The following is a 20,720-nucleotide window of genomic DNA, read 5'->3' as shown; positions in this document are numbered from 1 at the left end:
TATACTATACTACCCTATACCTCACTACCCTATACCTCACTACCCTATACTATACTACCCTATACTACACTACCCTATACTATGCTACCCTATACTACCCTATACTATACTACACCTATACTATACTACCCTATACCTCACTACCCTATACTATGCTACCCGATACTACCCTATACTATACTACCCTATACTATACTACCCTATACTCACTACCCTATACTATGCCACCCTATACTACCCTATACTATACTACCCTATACTATACTACCCTATACTATACTACCCTATACTATCCTATACCTACTACCACCTATACTACACCTATACTACACTACCCTATACTATACTACCCTATACTATACTACCCCTATACTACCCTATGCTACCCTATACTACACCTACCCTATACTACATGCTACCCTATACTACACTACCCTATACTACCCTACTGGTCCTTCTATAGCTCTATAGAGCATATGCTACGCCTATACTATACTACACGACCCTATACTATACTAGACCCTATACACATACTATAAGTCCCTATACCTCTAACTGGCCTATACTATACTATTATACTATTACTCTATACTACACTACCCTATACTACACTACCCTATACTATGCTACCCTATACTACCCTATACTATCCTACACTACCCTATACTACACCTACACTATACTACACTACACTATACTATACTACCCTATACTATACTACCCTACCCTATACTCACTACCCTATACTATACTACCCTATACTATGCTACCCTATACTACTACCCTATACTATACTACCCTATACTATACTACCCTATACTATACTACCCTATACTACACCTATACTATACTACACCTATACTATGATACCCTATACTATACTACCCTATACTATGCACCCTATACCTCACTACCCTATACTACACTATACTACCCTATACCTCACTACCCTATACTATACTACCCTATACTATGCTACCCTATACTATACTACCCTATACTATACTATCCTATACTCACTACCCTATACTATACTACCCTATACCTCCTATACTACCCTATACTATACTACCCTATACTACACCCTATACTATACTACCCTATACTACCCTACTACCCTCACTACCCTATATTACACCACCCTATACTACACTACCCTATACTACACCACCCTATACTACACTACCCTATACTACACTACCCTATACTCACTACCCTATACTATACTACCCTATACTATGCTACCCTATACCTTACTACCCTATACTATACTACCCTATACTATACTACCCTATACTACCCTATACTACACTACCCTATACTATGCTACCCTATACCTCACTACCCTATACTACACTACACTATACTACCCTATACCTCACTACCCTATACTATACTACCCTATACTATGCTACCCTATACTATACTACCCTATACCTCACTACCCTATACCTCACTACCCTATACTATACTACCCTATACCTCACTACCCTATACTATGCTACCCTATACTACCCTATACTATACTACCCTATACTATACTACCCTATACTATACTACCCTATACCTCACTACCCTATACTATGCTACCCGATACTACCCTATACTATACTACCCTATACTATACTACCCTATACCTCACTACCCTATACTATGCTACCCGATACTACCCTATACTATACTACCCTATACTATACTACCCTATACTATACTACCCTATACTATCCTATACCTCACTACCCTATGCTACTCTATACTACACTACCCTATACTATACTACCCTATACTATACTACCCTATACTATGCTACCCTATACTATGCTACCCTATACTACCCTATACTATCCTATACTATACTATACTACCCTATACTATACTACACTACCCTATACTATACTACCCTATACTATACTATGCTACCCTATACCTCACTACCCTATACTATACTACCCTATACTATGCTACCCTATACTATGCTACCCTATACTATACTACCCTATACTATACTACCCTATACTATACTACCCTATACTATACTACCCTATGCTACCCTATACTATACTACCCTATACTATGATACCCTATACTACACTACCCTATACTATGCTACCCTATACCTCACTACCCTATACTACACTATACTACCCTATACCTCACTACCCTATACTATACTACCCTATACTATGCTACCCTATACTATACTACCCTATACTATACTACCCTATACCTCACTACCCTATACTATACTACCCTATACCTCACTACCCTATACTATGCTACCCGATACTACCCTATACTATACTACCCTATACTATCCTATACTACCCTATACCTCACTACCCTATGCTACTCTATACTACACTACCCTATACTATACTACCCTATACTATACTACCCTATACTATGCTACCCTATACTATGCTACCCTATACTACCCTATACTATACTATGCTACCCTATACTACACTACCCTATACTATACTACCCTATATTATGCTACCCTATACCTCACTACCCTATACTATGCTACCCTATACTATGCTACCCTATACCTCACTACCCTATGCTACCCTATACTATACTACCCTATACCTCACTACCCTATACCTCACTACCCTATACTATACTACCCTATTCTACCCTATACTATACTACCCTATACCTCACTACCCTATACCTCACTACCCTATACTATACTACCCTATACTATGCTACCCTATACTACCCTATACTACACTACCCTATACTACACTACCCTATACTACACTACCCTATACTACACTACCCTATACCTCACTACCCTATACCTCACTAACCTATACCACACTACCCTATACTATGCTACCCTATACCTCACTACCCTATACTATACTACCCTATACCTCACTACCCTATACTATGCTACCCTATACTATACTACCCTATACTATACACCTCACTACCCTATACTATGCTACCCTATACTATACTACCCTATACTATGCTACCCTATACTATAAGCCTAAATAAGTTCAGGAGTAAAAATGTGTTTAACAAGTCTCATAACTTGCATGGACTCACTCTGTGTGCAATTGTAGTTTTGATCATGATTTTTTAAAATGACTACCTGACCTTTGTACCCCACACATACAATTATCTGTAAGGTCCCTCAGTCGAGCAGTGAATTTCAAACACAGATTCAACCACAAAGACCAGGGATGTGTAAAACACAAGGCCAAATCCTCACTGGAGTTGCTTACCAAGAAAATAGTGAATGTTCCTGAGTGGCCAAGTTACAGTTTTGACATAAATCTGCTTGACAATCTATAGCAAGACCTGAAAATGGTTTTCTATCCATGATCAACAACCAATTGGACAGAGCTTGAAGAATTCTGAAAATAATAAAATGGGCAAATGTGGAGCAAATCAAGTGGTGTGAATACTTCCTGTATTGCTCTTCTACATTTTCTGGGGTGTTGTTTTTTATATTGCTAAACAAAAAAATCACCAGGCTAAATGTTGCTACTAGACAATTTGCATCATGGGTTTCATATTCCGACATTGTCCCGAAATTCTTGAGAATATCGGATTCACATCCTGTTATGGGAAGCGTCTTATGAACTCGGTATACAGGCATCCCAGCTAAGGATGCTGGGTACTGATCATCAGCTTGTAGCTTGTCACTTATTTACAATAGTTTGACAACTTGCTGCTTCATTTAAACCTGTTCTTTATGATAAAATAAACTTCCTAAGTAGCTAGCTAGCTAATGTTTTTGTGTTCATGATCATATTTGATCAGAAATGCAAAAACGTATAAATTAATGACAGATTTATTACATTTATAAAGATTTATTCTGACTTTGAGGGCCACTTAGTAGTGACTGTTGTTGCTAAGTAACATGCTAAGATTCATGGGAAGAAGTTGCCGCCAAGGGTGGCTAGTCCCGCATAGGATGCCCACGCAAAAAAATAGGTTTTCTGAAGGGTGCAGTGGTGCCCTCTATGAATTGACAACTAGCGTTTGAGATTGACTCGTTCCGGTCTTCTACTTCAAACAGTGTTATTTCTTATTTCAGTGTTATTTCTTCCTTCTTTCTCTTCTCCTGTCTGCAGTCTGCTTAAAGCCCGGCTGCGTTCCGAGCTCCTGGAGCCCCTAGCAACAGAGCAGAGGAGATGATGCAGTACCTCTTGAGAGCCTCACCTCAACCTCACATTCCTTTTCCCTTCAGTTTTCTCCTCCATCCCAGTCACAATCAGACTGGGTCTCTCTCTCTCTCAGGTTGTGAAACTATCACATTCTCCAAGCAGAGTTAAATAAACCGATATTCATTAGTCATGTATCATAAACAATATATTATGACTTTAGTCTGGCTGGCTACTATCACAATACTCTGAATGCCAGCCATGGTCTACTGATAAGGTGTTGTCATGTTCTTAAATTATAAATTAATGTGTTTTTTGCATGCCAGATTTGTTTGGTTTTAATAAAAGTTTGCTTAATTTTAGCTAATGTGTGGCAACACCAGTTTCAAACAGCAGAGGGAGGTAGAGTTCTATTTAATTTTGGACCGTTAGCATAATCTCTGAAAATGAAACTATGCTGCACATACAGTGCATCATTTTCAAAGCCACATTCGTGACTTTTATTTTTTTAGGGTTGTGTTTTGCTGATGGTAAAATGTGACCAAACGGCTCGATTCGGTCTTATTTAGCTCAATTTGAAAAATTGATTTTTTAAAATAAATTGGATAAAAGTAGAGACTCCGAGCTGGAAAATGGTATATAATTCACTACAGTTGAGGAACAATGGGAAAGTAATTCTGCTTTGAAAGTTGATAAACGTATAACCTCACTTTTGAGGAAATGGCCCTTGAATGTTTTGGTACCTACAAGATACATGTTCTTTGTCTACACCCATTCAGCATTGTTCACACCCTCTTAAGCTTTATTCCCACCCATCTCTTTAAGGATTCACATATGAGGCCATGTGCTAAACAGAGTGAGTACGCTAGTATACAAAGCAACCAAACCCACTCTGCCACAGATAACACGGTTGCCCTTAGTTTGAAGATGTAATCCGGAGAGACTGGTGTTTTATATAACAGCATTCTGTCTCTTTTTGACTCCGTCTGAAATTAAACGCCAGAATCCTATCATATTCTAATTCCACTGATTTCTACTGGTCGTCCAGAAAGTGGAGAGCAACACTTACGCATTTCTACGACGCGATATCTTTCAAAAAAGACACATTAGAAAGAATTACCTACACATACTGACCAGCTCATGTTATAGACAGAAGGTTGCTACATGGCAGACCAATGCAAACTCATTTAATGTCCAGCCCACTCATTATCTCAGTCAATCATGGCTAGCAGGAAGGTTGCTGGCTTTTTCTGTGGCTAAACCAAATAGGCTCGTAATTTAACAATTGTATTAATATTTACAGATGGCATACAAGGTTGTTATTAAGGCATAGGAAAGTTCATATGTTCCAGAAGACATGTGCGCATTTTGAAAAAAAAACATAAATGTTTACATTCAAATGGCTCTCCTGTGAAGTATTGACGCGTGACATAGACCTAGTTTCCTGAAACGAGTCACAAATAGAAGTTATTGAGTTAATGGACAAGGACACAGTGCACTTGTAGTGCAGTCAGCTTTTGGCCAACACCCAAACCTCACCGGCCAAGTTGCGTGCAACAGCTAGCTAGCTAAATGTCCATGAATGTTTCATGTTAGTTTTTAACCTGCCCCGAAATGAGTTGGTTCACAGTTGGTTTTGATATTTTAACCTGCTTCACATGATCGCATCTGGTGTGGATGGTGCACACGTAGACCGGAGCAGTCAGCATGTTGGCCTGAAGGTCTGGAGCTGGTCAGGAACCTAGGTTGTCTTTGAGTAGCCAGCATGTTGGCCTGAAGGTCTGGAGCTGGTCAGGAACCTAGGTTGTCTTTGAGTAGCCAGCATGTTGGCCTGAAGGTCTGGAGCTGGTCAGGTCTTTGAGCTCTCTTAAACCTAGCTGGACTCAAACCTAAGAGTGTCATATTTGAGTAGTGCACTACTCATTTCAGTCAATGTTGGCACTATGAAGGTCTGGAGCTGGAATCAGGAACCTGGTCAAGGTAGTGTCTTTAGGGAATAGCCAGCAATAGTAGGCACTATAAAGGTCTGGTACCAGTCCTGGTCAGAACTATAAAGGAATTACCAGTCTTTAGTAGCCTATAAAGAATGTTGGTCCTGTCAATAGTAGTGCTCTGGGGCTGGTACCAGCCCTGGTCAATAGTAGTGCTCTTTGAGGGAATAGTGCCAGCCCTGGTCAATAGTAGTGCTCTATGTAGGGAATAGGGTGCGAGCCCTGGTCAATAGTAATGCTCTATATAGGGAATAGGGTGCAAGCCCTGGTCAATAGTAATGCTCTATATAGGGAATAGGGTGCCAGCCCTGGTCAATAGTAGTGTCTATTGTAGCTGGACTCAAAGTGCCTATAAGAATAGTGTACCAGCCCTGGTCAATAGTATGCTCTAGTAGTAGTCACTACTCTATATTTCAGCCCTGGTCAATAGTAGTGCACTATATAGGGAATAGTGTACCAGCCCTGGTCAATAGTAGTGCTCTATAAGGGAATAGGGTACCAGTCCTGGTCAATAGTAGTGCACTATATAGGGAATAGGGTACCAGCCCTGGTCAATAGTAGTGCTCTATATAGGGAATAGGGTACCAGTCCTGGTCAATAGTAGTGCACTATAAAGGGAATAGGGTACCAGTCCTGGTCAATAGTAGTGCTCTATATAGGGAATAGGGTACCAGCCCTGGTCAATAGTAGTGCTCTATATAGGGAATAGGGTACCAGTCCTGGTCAATAGTAGTGCTCTATATAGGGAATAGGGTACCAGTCCTGGTCAATAGTAGTGCTCTATATAGGGAATAGGGTACCATTTGGGACACATATTTATCTTACAGGGAGAGATATTTTTCTGAAGATAACTGATCATGCTGGTCATGTTTCTCAACATCACTGCGGGACAGTTTGTTTGTTTTAGATCTTGTGAATTTTCTTATTAAAGAAACGTTTATTAAAGTAGATAGAAAATGCCTAATGTTGTATAGTGTATAGTATATGTTGTATAGTATATGATGTATAGTGATGTATGGTGTTTATGTAGAAGGAGCAGATTCTATGGAGAAATGCTTTTGTGACCGTTTGAAACAGATTGTTGTGATACTTTGGTCTGTCAGAATAAATACGTCTCCTGCTTTGACTTTCCTTCTCCTTTTGTGCTTTTCCTCTCATGCTGCTCCTAGTGCCGAGGGATTAGTGCCGAGGGATTAGTGCCGAGGGATTAGTGCCGAGGGATTAGTGCCGAGGGATTAGTGCCGAGGGATTAGTGCAGAGAGATTAGTGCAGAGAGATTAGTGCAGAGAGATTAGTGCAGAGAGATTAGTGCAGAGAGATTAGTGCCGAGGGATTAGTGCCGAGGGATTAGTGCCGAGGGATTAGTGCAGAGAGATTAGTGCAGAGAGATTAGTGCCGAGAGATTAGTGCCGAGAGATTAGTGCAGAGAGATTAGTGCAGAGAGATTAGTGCAGAGAGATTAGTGCAGAGAGATTAGTGCAGAGAGATTAGTGCAGAGAGATTAGTGCAGAGAGATTAGTGCAGAGAGATTAGTGCCGAGGGATTAGTGCAGAGAGATTAGTGCAGAGAGATTAGTGCAGAGGGATTAGTGCAGAGGGATTAGTGCCGAGGGATTAGTGCCGAGGGATTAGTGCCGAGGGATTAGTGCCGAGGGATTAGTGCCGAGGGATTAGTGCCGAGAGATTAGTGCCGAGAGATTAGTGCAGAGAGATTAGTGCAGAGAGATTAGTGCAGAGAGATTAGTGCAGAGAGATTAGTGCAGAGAGATTAGTGCAGAGAGATTAGTGCAGAGAGATTAGTGCAGAGAGATTAGTGCAGAGAGATTAGTGCAGAGAGATTAGTGCAGAGAGATTAGTGCCGAGGGATTAGTGCCGAGGGATTAGTGCCGAGGGATTAGTGCAGAGGGATTAGTGCCGAGAGATTAGTGCAGAGAGATTAGTGCAGAGAGATTAGTGCAGAGAGATTAGTGCAGAGAGATTAGTGCCGAGAGATTAGTGCCGAGAGATTAGTGCAGAGAGATTAGTGCAGAGAGATTAGTGCAGAGAGATTAGTGCAGAGAGATTAGTGCAGAGAGATTAGTGCAGAGAGATTAGTGCAGAAAGATTAGTGCAGAGAGATTAGTGCAGAGAGATTAGTGCAGAGAGATTAGTGCAGAGAGATTAGTGCAGAGGGATTAGTGCCGAGGGATTAGTGCCGAGAGATTAGTGCCGAGAGATTAGTGCCGAGAGATTAGTGCCGAGAGATTAGTGCAGAGAGATTAGTGCAGAGAGATTAGTGCAGAGAGATTAGTGCAGAGAGATTAGTGCAGAGAGATTAGTGCAGAGAGATTAGTGCCGAGGGATTAGTGCCGAGGGATTAGTGCCTAGAGATTAGTGCAGAGATTAGTGCAATTAGATTAGTGCAGAAGATTAGTGCAGAAGATTAGTGCAGAGAGATTAGTGCCGAGGGATTAGTGCCGAGGATTAGTGCCGAGAGATTAGTGCCAGAGATTAGTGCAGAGAGATTAGTGCAACAGATTAGTGCAGAGAGATTAGTGCAGAGAGATTAGTGCAGAGAGATTAGTCAAGATTAGTGCCGAGGGATTAGTGCCAGAGAAGTGCAGAGAGATTAGTGCAGAGAGATTAGTGTAAGAGATTAGTTAGGGATTAGTGCCGAGAGATTAGTGCCGTTAGAGATTAGTGCCGAGAGATTAGTGCAGAGAGATTAGTGCAGAGAGATTAGTGCAGAGAGATTAGTGCCGAAAGGATTAGTGCCGAGGGATTAGTGCAGAAAGGATTAGTGCCGAGGGATCAGTGCCAAAGGATTAGTGCCGAGGGATTAGTGCCGAGAGATTAGTGCCTAGAGATTAGTGCAGAGAGATTAGTGCAGAGAGATTAGTGCAGAGAGATTAGTGCCGAAAGGATTAGTGCCGAAAGGATTAGTGCCGAGGGATTAGTGCAGAGGGATTAGTGCAGAGGGATTAGTGCCGAAAGGATTAGTGCAGAGGGATTAGTGCAGAGGGATTAGTGCAGAGGGATTAGTGCAGAGGGATTAGTGCAGAGGGATTAGTGCAGAGGGATTAGTGCAGAGGGATTAGTGCCGAGGGATCAGTGCCAAAAGATTAGTGCAGAGGGATTAGTGCCGAAGGGATTAGTGCAGAGGGATTAGTGCAGAGGGATTAGTGCAGAGGGATTAGTGCCGAGGGATTAGTGCCGAGGGATTAGTGCCGAGGGATTAGTGCCGAGGGATTAGTGCCGAGGGATTAGTGCAGAGGGATTAGTGCAGAGGGATTAGTGCAGAGGGATCAGTGCAGAGGGATCAGTGCAGAGGGATCAGTGCAGAGGGATCAGTGCCAAGGGATTAGTGCAGAGGGATCAGTGCCGAGGGATTAGTAAGGGATTAGTGCCGAGGGATTAGTGCCGAGGGATTAGTGCCGAGGGATTAGTGCCGAGGGATTAGTGCTACTATTCAATTCATGTTGGTCAATTAGTTATTTAAAAAATGTAATATAACCTACACTTCAGGTAAATCGCTAGGCACTAGCAAATCCACCGTTCCACCCACTTCTTCATCTGCTTAATTTAACACAAACAAGGAACCTCAGTTGAAACTGCTGTGTATCCCAGTCAACCATTATCCACAACACAGAAACTGATTGAGATATGTACCCTGATAGGTAACACCTATTATATTGATTGAGATATGTACTCTGATAGATAACACCTACAGTATATTGATTAAGATACAGTATGTACCCTGCTAGGTAACACCTACAGTATATTGATTAAGATACAGTATGTACCCTGCTAGGTAACACCTACAGTATATTGATTAAGATACAGTATGTACCCTGCTAGGTAACACCTACAGTATATTGATTAAGATACAGTATGTACCCTGCTAGGTAACACCTACAGTATATTGATTAAGATACAGTATGTACCCTGCTAGGTAACACCTACAGTATATTGATTAAGATACAGTATGTACCCTGCTAGGTAACACCTACAGTATATTGATTAAGATACAGTATGTCCCTGCTAGGTAACACCTACAGTATATTGATTAAGATACAGTATGTACCCTGCTAGGTAACACCTACAGTATATTGATTAAGATACAGTATGTACCTTGCTAGGTAACACCTACAGTATATTGATTAAGATACAGTATGTACCCTGCTAGGTAACACCTACAGTATATTGATTAAGATACAGTATGTACCCTGCTAGGTAACACCTACAGTATATTGATTAAGATACAGTATGTACCCTGCTAGGTAACACCTACAGTATATTGATTAAGATACAGTATGTACCCTGCTAGGTAACACCTATTATATTGATTGAGTAATGTTTGTACTTGCATTATCATTTCCAGTAAAGTTTCAGATTAAAGTTATCCTCAGTAGAATACTATATGACAAAGTTCTATAAAAACGATCTGAACTATTTCTTAGTCACATATGGCCTTTATTAAACAAAGAGCAAGAAACAGGGTAGAGAGAGAGCAAGTATATACACACAGTCTGTTTATCCCACTGAGCATGTTGTTGTCTTCAACTGTGTAACTAACAGCCTTGTGGCCCTTTGTCGTTAAAGATGGGATCTCTGGGGGGATGAGAGTAATGGCCTGTACCCTCCTCTCTCCTGCCCCAGGAGCGCCATGGCCCCCCAGCCCCAGTATGGCTCCAGCTCCCCTCCTCACCCCCACGGCAAGGTCAACAAGCTCCCCTCCGTCAGCCAGCTAATCAACCCCCAGCAGCGCAATATACTCACACCTTCCTCCATGCCCCAAGGCCTGACTGACAGTAAGTGTGCCTTACACTTTTGTATGTTGAGAGATTCTCCCTAGTCGATGTTTCTATCTGGCTAGGTCCTGGTACGGTTCTCCCTCCCCCGTACCTCCCTGGCCCCGTCTCCTAACTCCACCACCACGTCCCCTTTGGGTCGATCATGTGACACGCGTCAGGCAGGACAGGCAGGGTAGCGGTACCTGTCTGGGCACGCGGGGCGCTGAGAGAGGTGTGTAGGGGCCTCTGTCAGAACGCTTCCTCCTATAGGTGAATGTGATCCCTGTGGGATCCTCTTCCTCCTCTCCTCTCTGGGGGCCTGCAGGTCCTATTCCTCCCTCTTCCTCCTCTCCTCTCTGGGGGCCTGCAGGTCCTGTTCCTCCCTCTTCCTCCACTCCTCTCTGGGGGCCTGCAGACCCTGTTCCTCCCTCTTCCTCCACTCCTCTCTGGGGGCCTGCAGGTCCTATTCCTCCCTCTTCCTCCACTCTTCTCTGGGGGCCTGCAGAGGTCCTCTACCTCCCTGTTCCTCCACCCCTCTATGTGGGCCTGCAGGTCCTGTTCCTCCTCTCTGGGGGCCTGCAGGTCCTATTCCTCCCTCTTCCTCCTCTCCTCTCTGGGGGCCTGCAGGTCCTCTTCCTCCTCTCCGGGGGCCTGCAGGTCCTCTTCCTCCTCTCCTCTCCGGGGGCCTGCAGGTCCTGTTCCTCCCTGTTCCTTCTCTCCTCTCTGGGGGCCTGCAGGTCCTATTCCTCCTCTCTGGGGGCCTGCAGGTCCTATTCCTCCCTCTTCCTCCTCTCCTCTCTGGGGGCCTGCAGGTCCTCTCCCTCCCTTTTCCTCCTCTCCTCTCTGGGGGCCTGCAGGTCCTATTCCTCCCTGTTCCTCCTCTCCTCTCTGGGGGCCTGCGGGTCCTGTTCCTCCTCTCTGGGGGCCTGCAGGTCCTCTTCTCTCCTCTCTGGGGGCCTGCAGGTCCTATTCCAACGGTTGGCTACAAGTTCAAGCACCCTTTCACAGTTTTTATACAAGAGGGTAGATGGTTAAAGGGGAATTCTGCCACATCAACACAATACTAGTGTCTGCATCTATAATGTGCTTCTCATGGGGCGGCAGGGTAGCCTAGTGGTTAGAGCGTTGGACTAGTAACCGAAAGGTTGCAAGTTCAAATCCCAGAGCTGACAAGGTACACATCTGTCGTTCTGCCCCTGAACAGGCAGTTAACCCACTGTTCCCAGGCCGTCATTGAAAATAAGAATTTGTTCTTAACTGACTTGCCGAGTTAAATAAAGGTAAAAAAATTAACCAGTTCTCCATCCAACCTTTTTATGTGTGTAAAGTACATGCAGGATCAACAGTCCTGAGCAAATTTGTCAGGTCAACATTCCAAATGTCGAACAAAACCAAAGTAAATATGATAGACTAGGTGGGATCTTTAGAATCTGTAAAATTAAAATGGAGGTGGAAACGTCTTTATTGTCAAATATTGATTGAATAACCATCATTAACGTGATCGGCTATGACATGTGGTCCTCCCCACTACGACTCAGGGAAACACCGCTTATTAGGCTACATGATCAACTTCACCGGGTGGTGAAACCGCACGGCGACGAGGGGACCAGGCTACATCATGTGATTATCATGGACAAAAGAGAGAGAGGGGCATGTGTCCGATGGGAGCCGAGGGGCAGCACGAGGGTTTTATTCTGGCTGATGATCGATGATGGGCTCCCATCCACGGCGACGAGGGTTTTATTCTGGCTGATGATCGATGCTGGGCTCCCATCGGACACATTAAAAATTCTCTCTCTTTTGTCCATGATAATCACATGATGTAGCCTGGTCTACCTGCGCTGTATATCTGTTGGCTGACGCGAACGCACCAAAACAAGACACAACCCTCAGTAGAGTTGAAAATGTGATGGGAACACATTTAACTTGTTTTTTTTTTATTCGGGGGAAATTGAACTGTACTAGGTGTGTATGGGGCCACTACGTCATCACAGCCTTTTACCTGCGACATGTCAATTTGACGGAAACATCAAAACGCTAAATCGTTTTTACGCCGATATTAGAATATTCACGTGAAAATAATGTCGCCAATTGGGAGGAAACCAAAGCTTTTGACATCACAGGGTAGAATTTAAAAGTTTTTTTTCTAAAAACCTGCAACGAGTTTCTGGCCAGATGGAGGATCTTTTCCGTGTTCCCCTTGTAACCATGACGACGCCATCGGATATAAAAACACGCCGTTTTGGCATATGTAGTGGCACTGGTATTGTGCCGAAGATAATTAAAACAAATTGGTTGAAAAGGGGTGGAATTGCCTTTTAAAATTGAGCACGTTCCCCTCTTCTTCTTCACCTCATCTATCGTTGCATTGTGAAGTTATTTTCTCTAATGTTGAGGAATCACCCTGTTGAGACCCCCCCCACTATCTATTGAGGAACCACCCTGTTGAGACACCCCCCCCCTCCCACTACTATCTATTGAGGAACCACCCTGTTGAGACCCCCCTCCCACTACTATCTATTGAGGAACCACCCTGTTGAGACCCCCTCCCACTACTATCTATTGAGGAACCACCCTGTTGAGATGCCCCCCCCCTCCCACTACTATCTATTGAGGAACCACCCTGTTGAGACCCCCCCCTCCCACTACTATCTATTGAGGAACCACCCTGTTGAGACCCCCCCTCCCACTATTGAGGAACCACTACTATCTATTGAGGAACCACCCTGTTGAGACCCCCCCCCCCACTATCTATTGAGGAACCACCCTGTTGAGACCCCCCCCCCTCCCACTACTATCTATTGAGGAACCACCCTGTTGAGACCCCCCCCCCCACTATCTATTGAGGAACCACCCTGTTGAGACCCCTCCCACTACTATCTATTGAGGAACCACCCTGAGAACCCCCCCCTCCCCCACTACTATCTATTGAGGAACCACCCTGTTGAGACCCCCCCCTCCCACTACTATCTATTGAGGAACCACCCTGTTGAGACCCCCCCCCACTACTATCTATTGAGGAACCACCCTGTTGAGACCCCCCCCCCCTATCCCACCCTACTACTATATATTGAGGAACCACCCTGTTGAGACCCCCCCCTCCCACTACTATCTATTGAGGAACCACCCTGTTGAGACCCCCCTCCCACTACTACTATCTATTGAGGAACCACCCTGTTGAGACCCCCCCCCTCCCACTACTATCTATTGAGGAACCAACCTGTTGAGACCCCCCCCCCCTCCCACTATTATCTATTGAGGAACCACCCTGTTGAGACCCCCCTCCCACTACTATCTATTGAGGAACCACCCTGTTGAGACCCCCCCCCCACTATCTATTGAGGAACCACCCTGTTGAGACCCCCCTCCCACTACTATCTATTGAGGAACCACCCTGTTGAGACCCCCCTCCCACTACTATCTATTGAGGAACCACCCTGTTGAGACCCCCCCCCCACTATCTATTGAGGAACCACCCTGTTGAGACCCCCCCCCCCCCACTACTATCTATTGAGGAACCACCCTGTTGAGACCCCCCCCCCCCTCCCACTACTATCTATTGAGGAACCACCCTGTTGAGACCCCCCCCCTCCCACTACTATCTATTGAGGAACCACCCTGTTGATGCTCACTGCAGCTGGTCTTAATGGACATAATATGTAAAACACCGGTATGCTGCTGGAGATAATGAATTTGAGATTAACATTAAAATAATGAATTTGAGATTAACATTCAAATAATAATAATTAAAATCATCAAATTGCCCTTTTAAGAAACGCTCAGTGGTCTGTTTTATTCTGTAGTGTCTCCGATGATGGGCCACATGGCTATGAACGCTGACATGTCCACCCTGAGCCCCGCCCACATCCTGCAGCCCCAGTTACCCATGGTGCCCAGCTCCCACTGCACCCCCCCGCCTCCCTACCCCATGGACAGCAGCATCTCCAGGTACCTAGCTAAACAACCACCAGTGGAGGCTGGTGAAGGAAGGACGGCTCATAGTAATGACTGATAGTATCTCTATTTGATGCCAATTCCATTCATTCCAGCCATTACTATGAGCTTGTCCTTCCAATTTTAAAGTGGCACCAGCCACCACTGATAACCACGCGTCTGTTGATGCTTCTGGACAGTTGTGGGCACTATAAAGTCAGGACGAGCCGCAATATTTACAGAACAATTGCAACACGGCTCTGTAGCGTCACCTAGCGATAGTTTATATAAAATAAACTGAACCGCTGTACTTTGCTCACTTTCTAGTGCCCGTAACCGACAGAAATCTCTCTACTGTTGGCCATTTTGGACAGAAATCTCTCTACTGTTGGCCATTTTGGACAGAAATCTCTCTACTGTTGGCCATTTTTGACAGAAATCTCTCTACTGTTGGCCATTTTTGACAGAAATCTCTCTACTGTTGGCCATTTTTGACAGAAATCTCTCTACTGTTGGCCTTTGTCTTCACTTACTAGATATAAACAGAATTATTACAAGAATGCTGAGGTAGTATATTCACTACTAACCTGTTCCCTGTTCTCCGTGTCCCGCTGTAGCTTTCTCCTGCGGCTGGGCTGCGCAGCCTGTCTGGACTACTTCACAGCACAGGGCCTGACCAACATCTACCAGATCGAGAACTATAACTTGGAGGTGAGGCCTTGCCTGTCGCACGCACCGCATCTGTGTGGACAGACTCAGAGAGACGGGTCGGGTGGCTTCAAAAGGGCCTGAACCTTCATCTATTTCTATCTGAAGGCCTCTTGTCCATTTTTTTGTATTTTTTGTTGTTGTATTCAAACCTGAACTAGAGTATCGTCTTCTGACAGATGGCATTCATTCTAACACGGCAAGAGTTGCCACCAATTATCAGTGCAGAGTTGTTGTGCTGTCTGGGGGGCCTGAGCCTTGCCTGAGAGAGAGAAGACTAAAGAGGCTAACCCCCAGTGTGTGATGTCATCCCCGTCCACAGGACCTGTCCCGGCTGAAGATCCCGCAGGAGTTCCAGCACGTCATCTGGAAGGGCATCATGGAGCACCGGCAGAGCATGGAGTTCTCCCCTCCTCCCCACATCCTGCGTACCTCCAGCGGGGCCTCCGCCGTCAGCGTAGGGTCCTCCGAGGCCCGCGGCGAGCGTGTCATCGACGCCGTGCGCTTCACCCTGCGCCAGACCATCTCCTTCCCTCCGCGTGACGACTGGTCCGACTTCTCCTTCGACCTGGACTCCCGACGCAACAAGCAACAGCGCATCAAAGAGGAGGGTGAATAGAGAGAGACACTCTGGCCGGAGTGTGTCTCTCCAGTTGTCGGGGGGGAAAAAAATTAAAAGCGCACTGCAACAATAGGTCTGTAAATGGCCATTTACCCTGACATTCACAGAGATCGCTTTTTTTTTTACAAACGCTGTAGATGTCAGCTCAAGCATATATTAGCTTTTAATAAGTAGAGTGCAGTACTCTTTACAGCAGTGCACCTTGGATTGAAGCCCCTGGCTCAGTCCCCCTTCATATGTCATACACCTGTTGACCAACCCACTCTCCTATCACAGTACAGGACATCTCTGTTTTACCGTTCTAAGCTCAGATAATCCTAAATAGCAAAAATACTATGCAAATAAAAATGCACTTATTTGTTTTTTTAAAGCCTTCATTAGCTGCCAGCTAGATGAGAGAAAACAGCTCTATATTCTTTATTTTTTATTAAAATTTCTTGAGACAAAGCACTTAAGAAATGCTTTTGTGATTTGCTTTGATATTGTTTTATAGTGTTCATTATCCATTCCAATGTTAAAGCATGACTTTGAGAGGAAACTTTTAGGGGTTGTTGTTGTTCTTGGCTGAGATTGAATCCAAGGCGCGTTATAGAGCAGGACACCAGACAGCCAAGAACAACAGTTTTTCTGTCTTGCTGTTGACTCACTTGGTAAACCAAGAAGAACCTCACATTAAAACAGGCGAGTGGCGGCATCTAGCGGCCACACTGGTACTGCACCAATCACTGCTAAATACAATGTAAAAATGGGAGTCCTATATTAACGTCTGCTCAAACGTAAATTACGGTCATCACTAGTTACCATAGCCAACAAATCATAATTATGGTGAACCCTTTGCCTATTCCTAGCATTTATCTTCTTAAAATCTGATTTTAAACCTAAACACACTGCCGACATTATGCCTAATCTTAAGACTTCATGAATTTTAGCCATATTGACTTTGTGGCTGTGGTAACTAGTGACAACCTTAAATAACCTATAAAAGTCCAAGTGTACTAAGCGGCTCTATTTTACAACCCGTTGGGTTCAATCCCGGTCTCTGCTGCTCAATACTGTTATGGTTACCTGTTATTTTTTTTGGTTCACAACACTGTTTTGACCTGATTGTATACACTTCCAAGATACATATTATTATTTTGGTTGACTTCCTGTCAGGGAGAAGTGTTAATAACATGCGGGAACTGGTTTTCTACTGTGCCTGTGTTAAAACCCTCGTCGCTCCGAGATGCCCAGGAAACCCTAGTGTTAGCCGTCGTGTTTATAAGTACCTAATGTATTTCTACGTGAACGACAAAATAATGCATTATCACAAACCGTTGGTACCTGAAGTATTTACGTTTATCATTACCGAGTAACTGAAACTAACAAGAAACTCGATATGCTCATAGCCCTTGATGTTGTGATGGTGTTCACCTTTCCCATTGCCGTGTCCCAAATGGCACCCTACGCACTACTCGACCAAGGGGGCCCTGATAAGAGGTAGTGCACTATATAGGGAATAGGGTGCTAGCCCTGATCAGAGGTAGTGCACTATATAGGGAATAGGGTGCCAGCCCTGGTCAGAGGTAGTGCACTATATATAGGGAATAGGGTGCTAGCCCTGGTCAGAGGTAGTGCACTATATAGGGAATAGGGTGCTAGCCCTGGTCAGAGGTAGTGCACTATATAGGGAATAGGGTGCTAGCCCTGGTCAGAGGTAGTGCACTATATAGGGAATAGGGTGCCAGCCCTGGTCAGAGGTAGTGCACTATATAGGGAATAGGGTGCTAGCCCTGGTCAGAGGTAGTGCACTATATAGGAAATAGGGTGCTAGCCCTGGTCAGAGGTAGTGCACTATATAGGGAATAGGGTGCTAGCCCTGGTCAGGGGTAGTGCACTATATATAGGGAATAGGGTGCTAGCCCTGATCAGAGGTAGTGCACTATATATAGGGAATAGGGTGCTAGCCCTGGTCAGAGGTAGTGCACTATATAGGGAATAGGGTGCTAGCCCTGATCAGAGGTAGTGCACTATATAGGGAATAGGGTTCTAGCCCTGGTCAGAGGTAGTGCACTATATAGGGAATAGGGTGCTAGCCCTGGTCAGAGGTAGTGCACTATATATAGGGAATAGGGTGCCAGCCCTGGTCAGAGGTACTGCACTGTATATAGGGGATAGGGTGCTAGCCCTAGTCAGAGGTAGTGCACTATATAGGGAATAGGGCAACATCTGGAACACATTCATTGCCTGCTTGTTCTGCCACCTATGTATAACCCGGTGTACAGTCTATGGATTGGGGGGGGGGGGTCTGTTGAAAACATTTCTGGTCTATATTTCTCTATTGTAAATGATGCTCGTTGTAATATTGATGGATTGTTGTTTTTTGGAACCACAGTGTCTAAACCTTTTTCTATTTGTTGAACTTGATAGATGGCCAAACCTATTGGGATTATTGTATATACACACACACACTTATATAGAGTTATTTTCTAAACGCTTACCTGATAAGTATTTTCCCAAAAAGGTAAATATTTGACAAAAAAAAAAAGGAATTTAAGAATAGTTTGTGGTTAAAAGCCCGAACAGAACAGTTAAATGAGTTTATTTTGTATTCATTAAAATGAATAAATCCAGTCTTCTCACAAGTCATTGTTGTCGTTGTGCTGATACACACGGTCAGAGGAATGTTGCCATAAAACACAGTTCTATAATACTGGACATCATCGATATGTTAGAGAAACATGACCCTGGTATGTTGTTGTTGTTGTTGTTGTTGTCGTCGTCGGGAACATCGAAAGCAGAAAACCAGTACCGTCTAATCTACTGTTCCTTATTTTTCTACAATGTATTGTAAATATATTGCAATGTACTTATTTTGATATAAACCAAAAAATAAAATACCGCCTAGTTACCAAATGCTGTCGGGGAGTTTGTGTATAGAGGATGTTTATAGTGTCAACAAATCACTCAAAAAGGAGGGAAAAAAGAAACGACTCAAAACAAAATGAAAACACACGAACGTTTCAGAAAGAGCAGATGACGAAACAAGACCATCTAAAGCAGAATAAATCACTCATATGGAATGATTTTGTTTGGTAAACCTCTCGACAGTACGGTGTACACTATGTGGTCCTCAGTGTTTGAGAGAAAAGCAGAAGAGATGAACCTAACGAGCAACAATAGGTAGTATAACGTTTCAGTTTAGGCAGAGGGGTTTCACAACAGAGCTCTGTAACCAATAGGTAGTATAACGTTTCAGTTTAGGCAGAGGGGTTTCACAACAGAGCTCTGTAACCAATAGGTAGTATAACGTTTCAGTTTAGGCAGAGGGGTTTCACAACAGAGCTCTGTAACCAATAGGTAGTATAACGTTTCAGTTTAGGCAGAGGGGTTTCACAACAGAGCTCTGTAACCAATAAGGTAGTAGCTCTAACGTTTCAGTTTAGGCAGAGGGGTTTCACAACAGAGCTCTGTAACCAATAGGTAGTATAACGTTTCAGTTTAGGCAGAGGGGTTTCACAACAGAGCTCTGTAACCAATAGGTAGTATAACGTTTCAGTTTAGGCAGAGGGGTTTCACAACAGAGCTCTGTAACCAATAGGTAGTATAACGTTTCAGTTTAGGCAGAGGGGTTTCACAACAGAGCTCTGTAACCAATAGGTAGTATAACGTTTCAGTTTAGGCAGAGGGGGTTTCACAACAGAGCTCTGTAACCAATAGGTAGTATAACGTTTCAGTTTAGGCAGAGGGGTTTCACAACAGAGCTCTGTAACCAATAGGTAGTATAACGTTTCAGTTTAGGCAGAGGGGTTTCACAACAGAGCTCTGTAACCAATAGGTAGTATAACGTTTCAGTTTAGGCAGAGGGGTTTCACAACAGAGCTCTGTAACCAATAGGTAGTATAACGTTTCAGTTTAGGCAGAGGGGTTTCACAACAGAGCTCTGTAACCAATAGGTAGTATAACGTTTCAGTTTAGGCAGAGGGGTTTCACAACAGAGCTCTGTAACCAATAGGTAGTATAACGTTTCAGTTTAGGCAGAGGGGTTTCACAACAGAGCTCTGTAACCAATAGGTAGTATAACGTTTCAGTTTAGGCAGAGGGGTTTCACAACAGAGCTCTGTAACCAATAGGTAGTATAACGTTTCAGTTTAGGCAGAGGGGTTTCACAACAGAGCTCTGTAACCAATAGGTAGTATAACGTTTCAGTTTAGGCAGAGGGGTTTCACAACAGAGCTCTGTAACCAATAGGTAGTATAACGTTTCAGTTTAGGCAGAGGGGTTTCACAACAGAGCTCTGTAACCAATAGGTAGTATAACGTTTCAGTTTAGGCAGAGGGGTTTCACAACAGAGCTCTGTAACCAATAGGTAGTATAACGTTTCAGTTTAGGCAGAGGGGTTTCACAACAGAGCTCTGTAACCAATAGGTAGTATAACGTTTCAGTTTAGGCAGAGGGGTTTCACAACAGAGCTCTGTAACCAATAGGTAGTATAACGTTTCAGTTTAGGCAGAGGGGTTTCACAACAGAGCTCTGTAACCAATAGGTAGTATAACGTTTCAGTTTAGGCAGAGGGGTTTCACAACAGAGCT

At 44.0% G+C, this 20,720-nt stretch overlaps 1 protein-coding gene across 4 annotated transcripts in view; it reads left to right on the top strand.

Moving 5' to 3' along the window:
• LOC123996626 (tumor protein 63-like) overlaps positions 1 to 16,189 on the top strand; it is a 97,784-nt gene extending 81,595 nt beyond the window's left edge. For 2 of the 4 annotated variants that reach the window (XM_046300146.1, XM_046300145.1), the window contains exons 9-12: positions 10,753 to 10,904; positions 14,690 to 14,834; positions 15,437 to 15,530; positions 15,850 to 16,189. In XM_046300146.1, the coding sequence (XP_046156102.1) occupies positions 10,753 to 10,904; positions 14,690 to 14,834; positions 15,437 to 15,530; positions 15,850 to 16,146 (688 nt within the window). In that variant the 3' untranslated portion in view covers positions 16,147 to 16,189. Of the gene's footprint in view, positions 1 to 10,695; positions 10,905 to 14,689; positions 14,835 to 15,436; positions 15,531 to 15,849 lie in introns of all 4 variants that reach the window. The other 2 variants (XM_046300144.1, XM_046300143.1) reach the window with 1 other exon arrangement.
• The last annotated feature ends 4,531 nt before the right edge of the window (positions 16,190 to 20,720 follow it).

The sequence above is a fragment of the Oncorhynchus gorbuscha genome, linkage group LG15, assembly GCF_021184085.1.
Source record: "Oncorhynchus gorbuscha isolate QuinsamMale2020 ecotype Even-year linkage group LG15, OgorEven_v1.0, whole genome shotgun sequence".
Classification (NCBI taxonomy): domain Eukaryota; kingdom Metazoa; phylum Chordata; class Actinopteri; order Salmoniformes; family Salmonidae; genus Oncorhynchus; species Oncorhynchus gorbuscha.
This window is presented reverse-complemented; position numbering and strand designations above follow the sequence as displayed.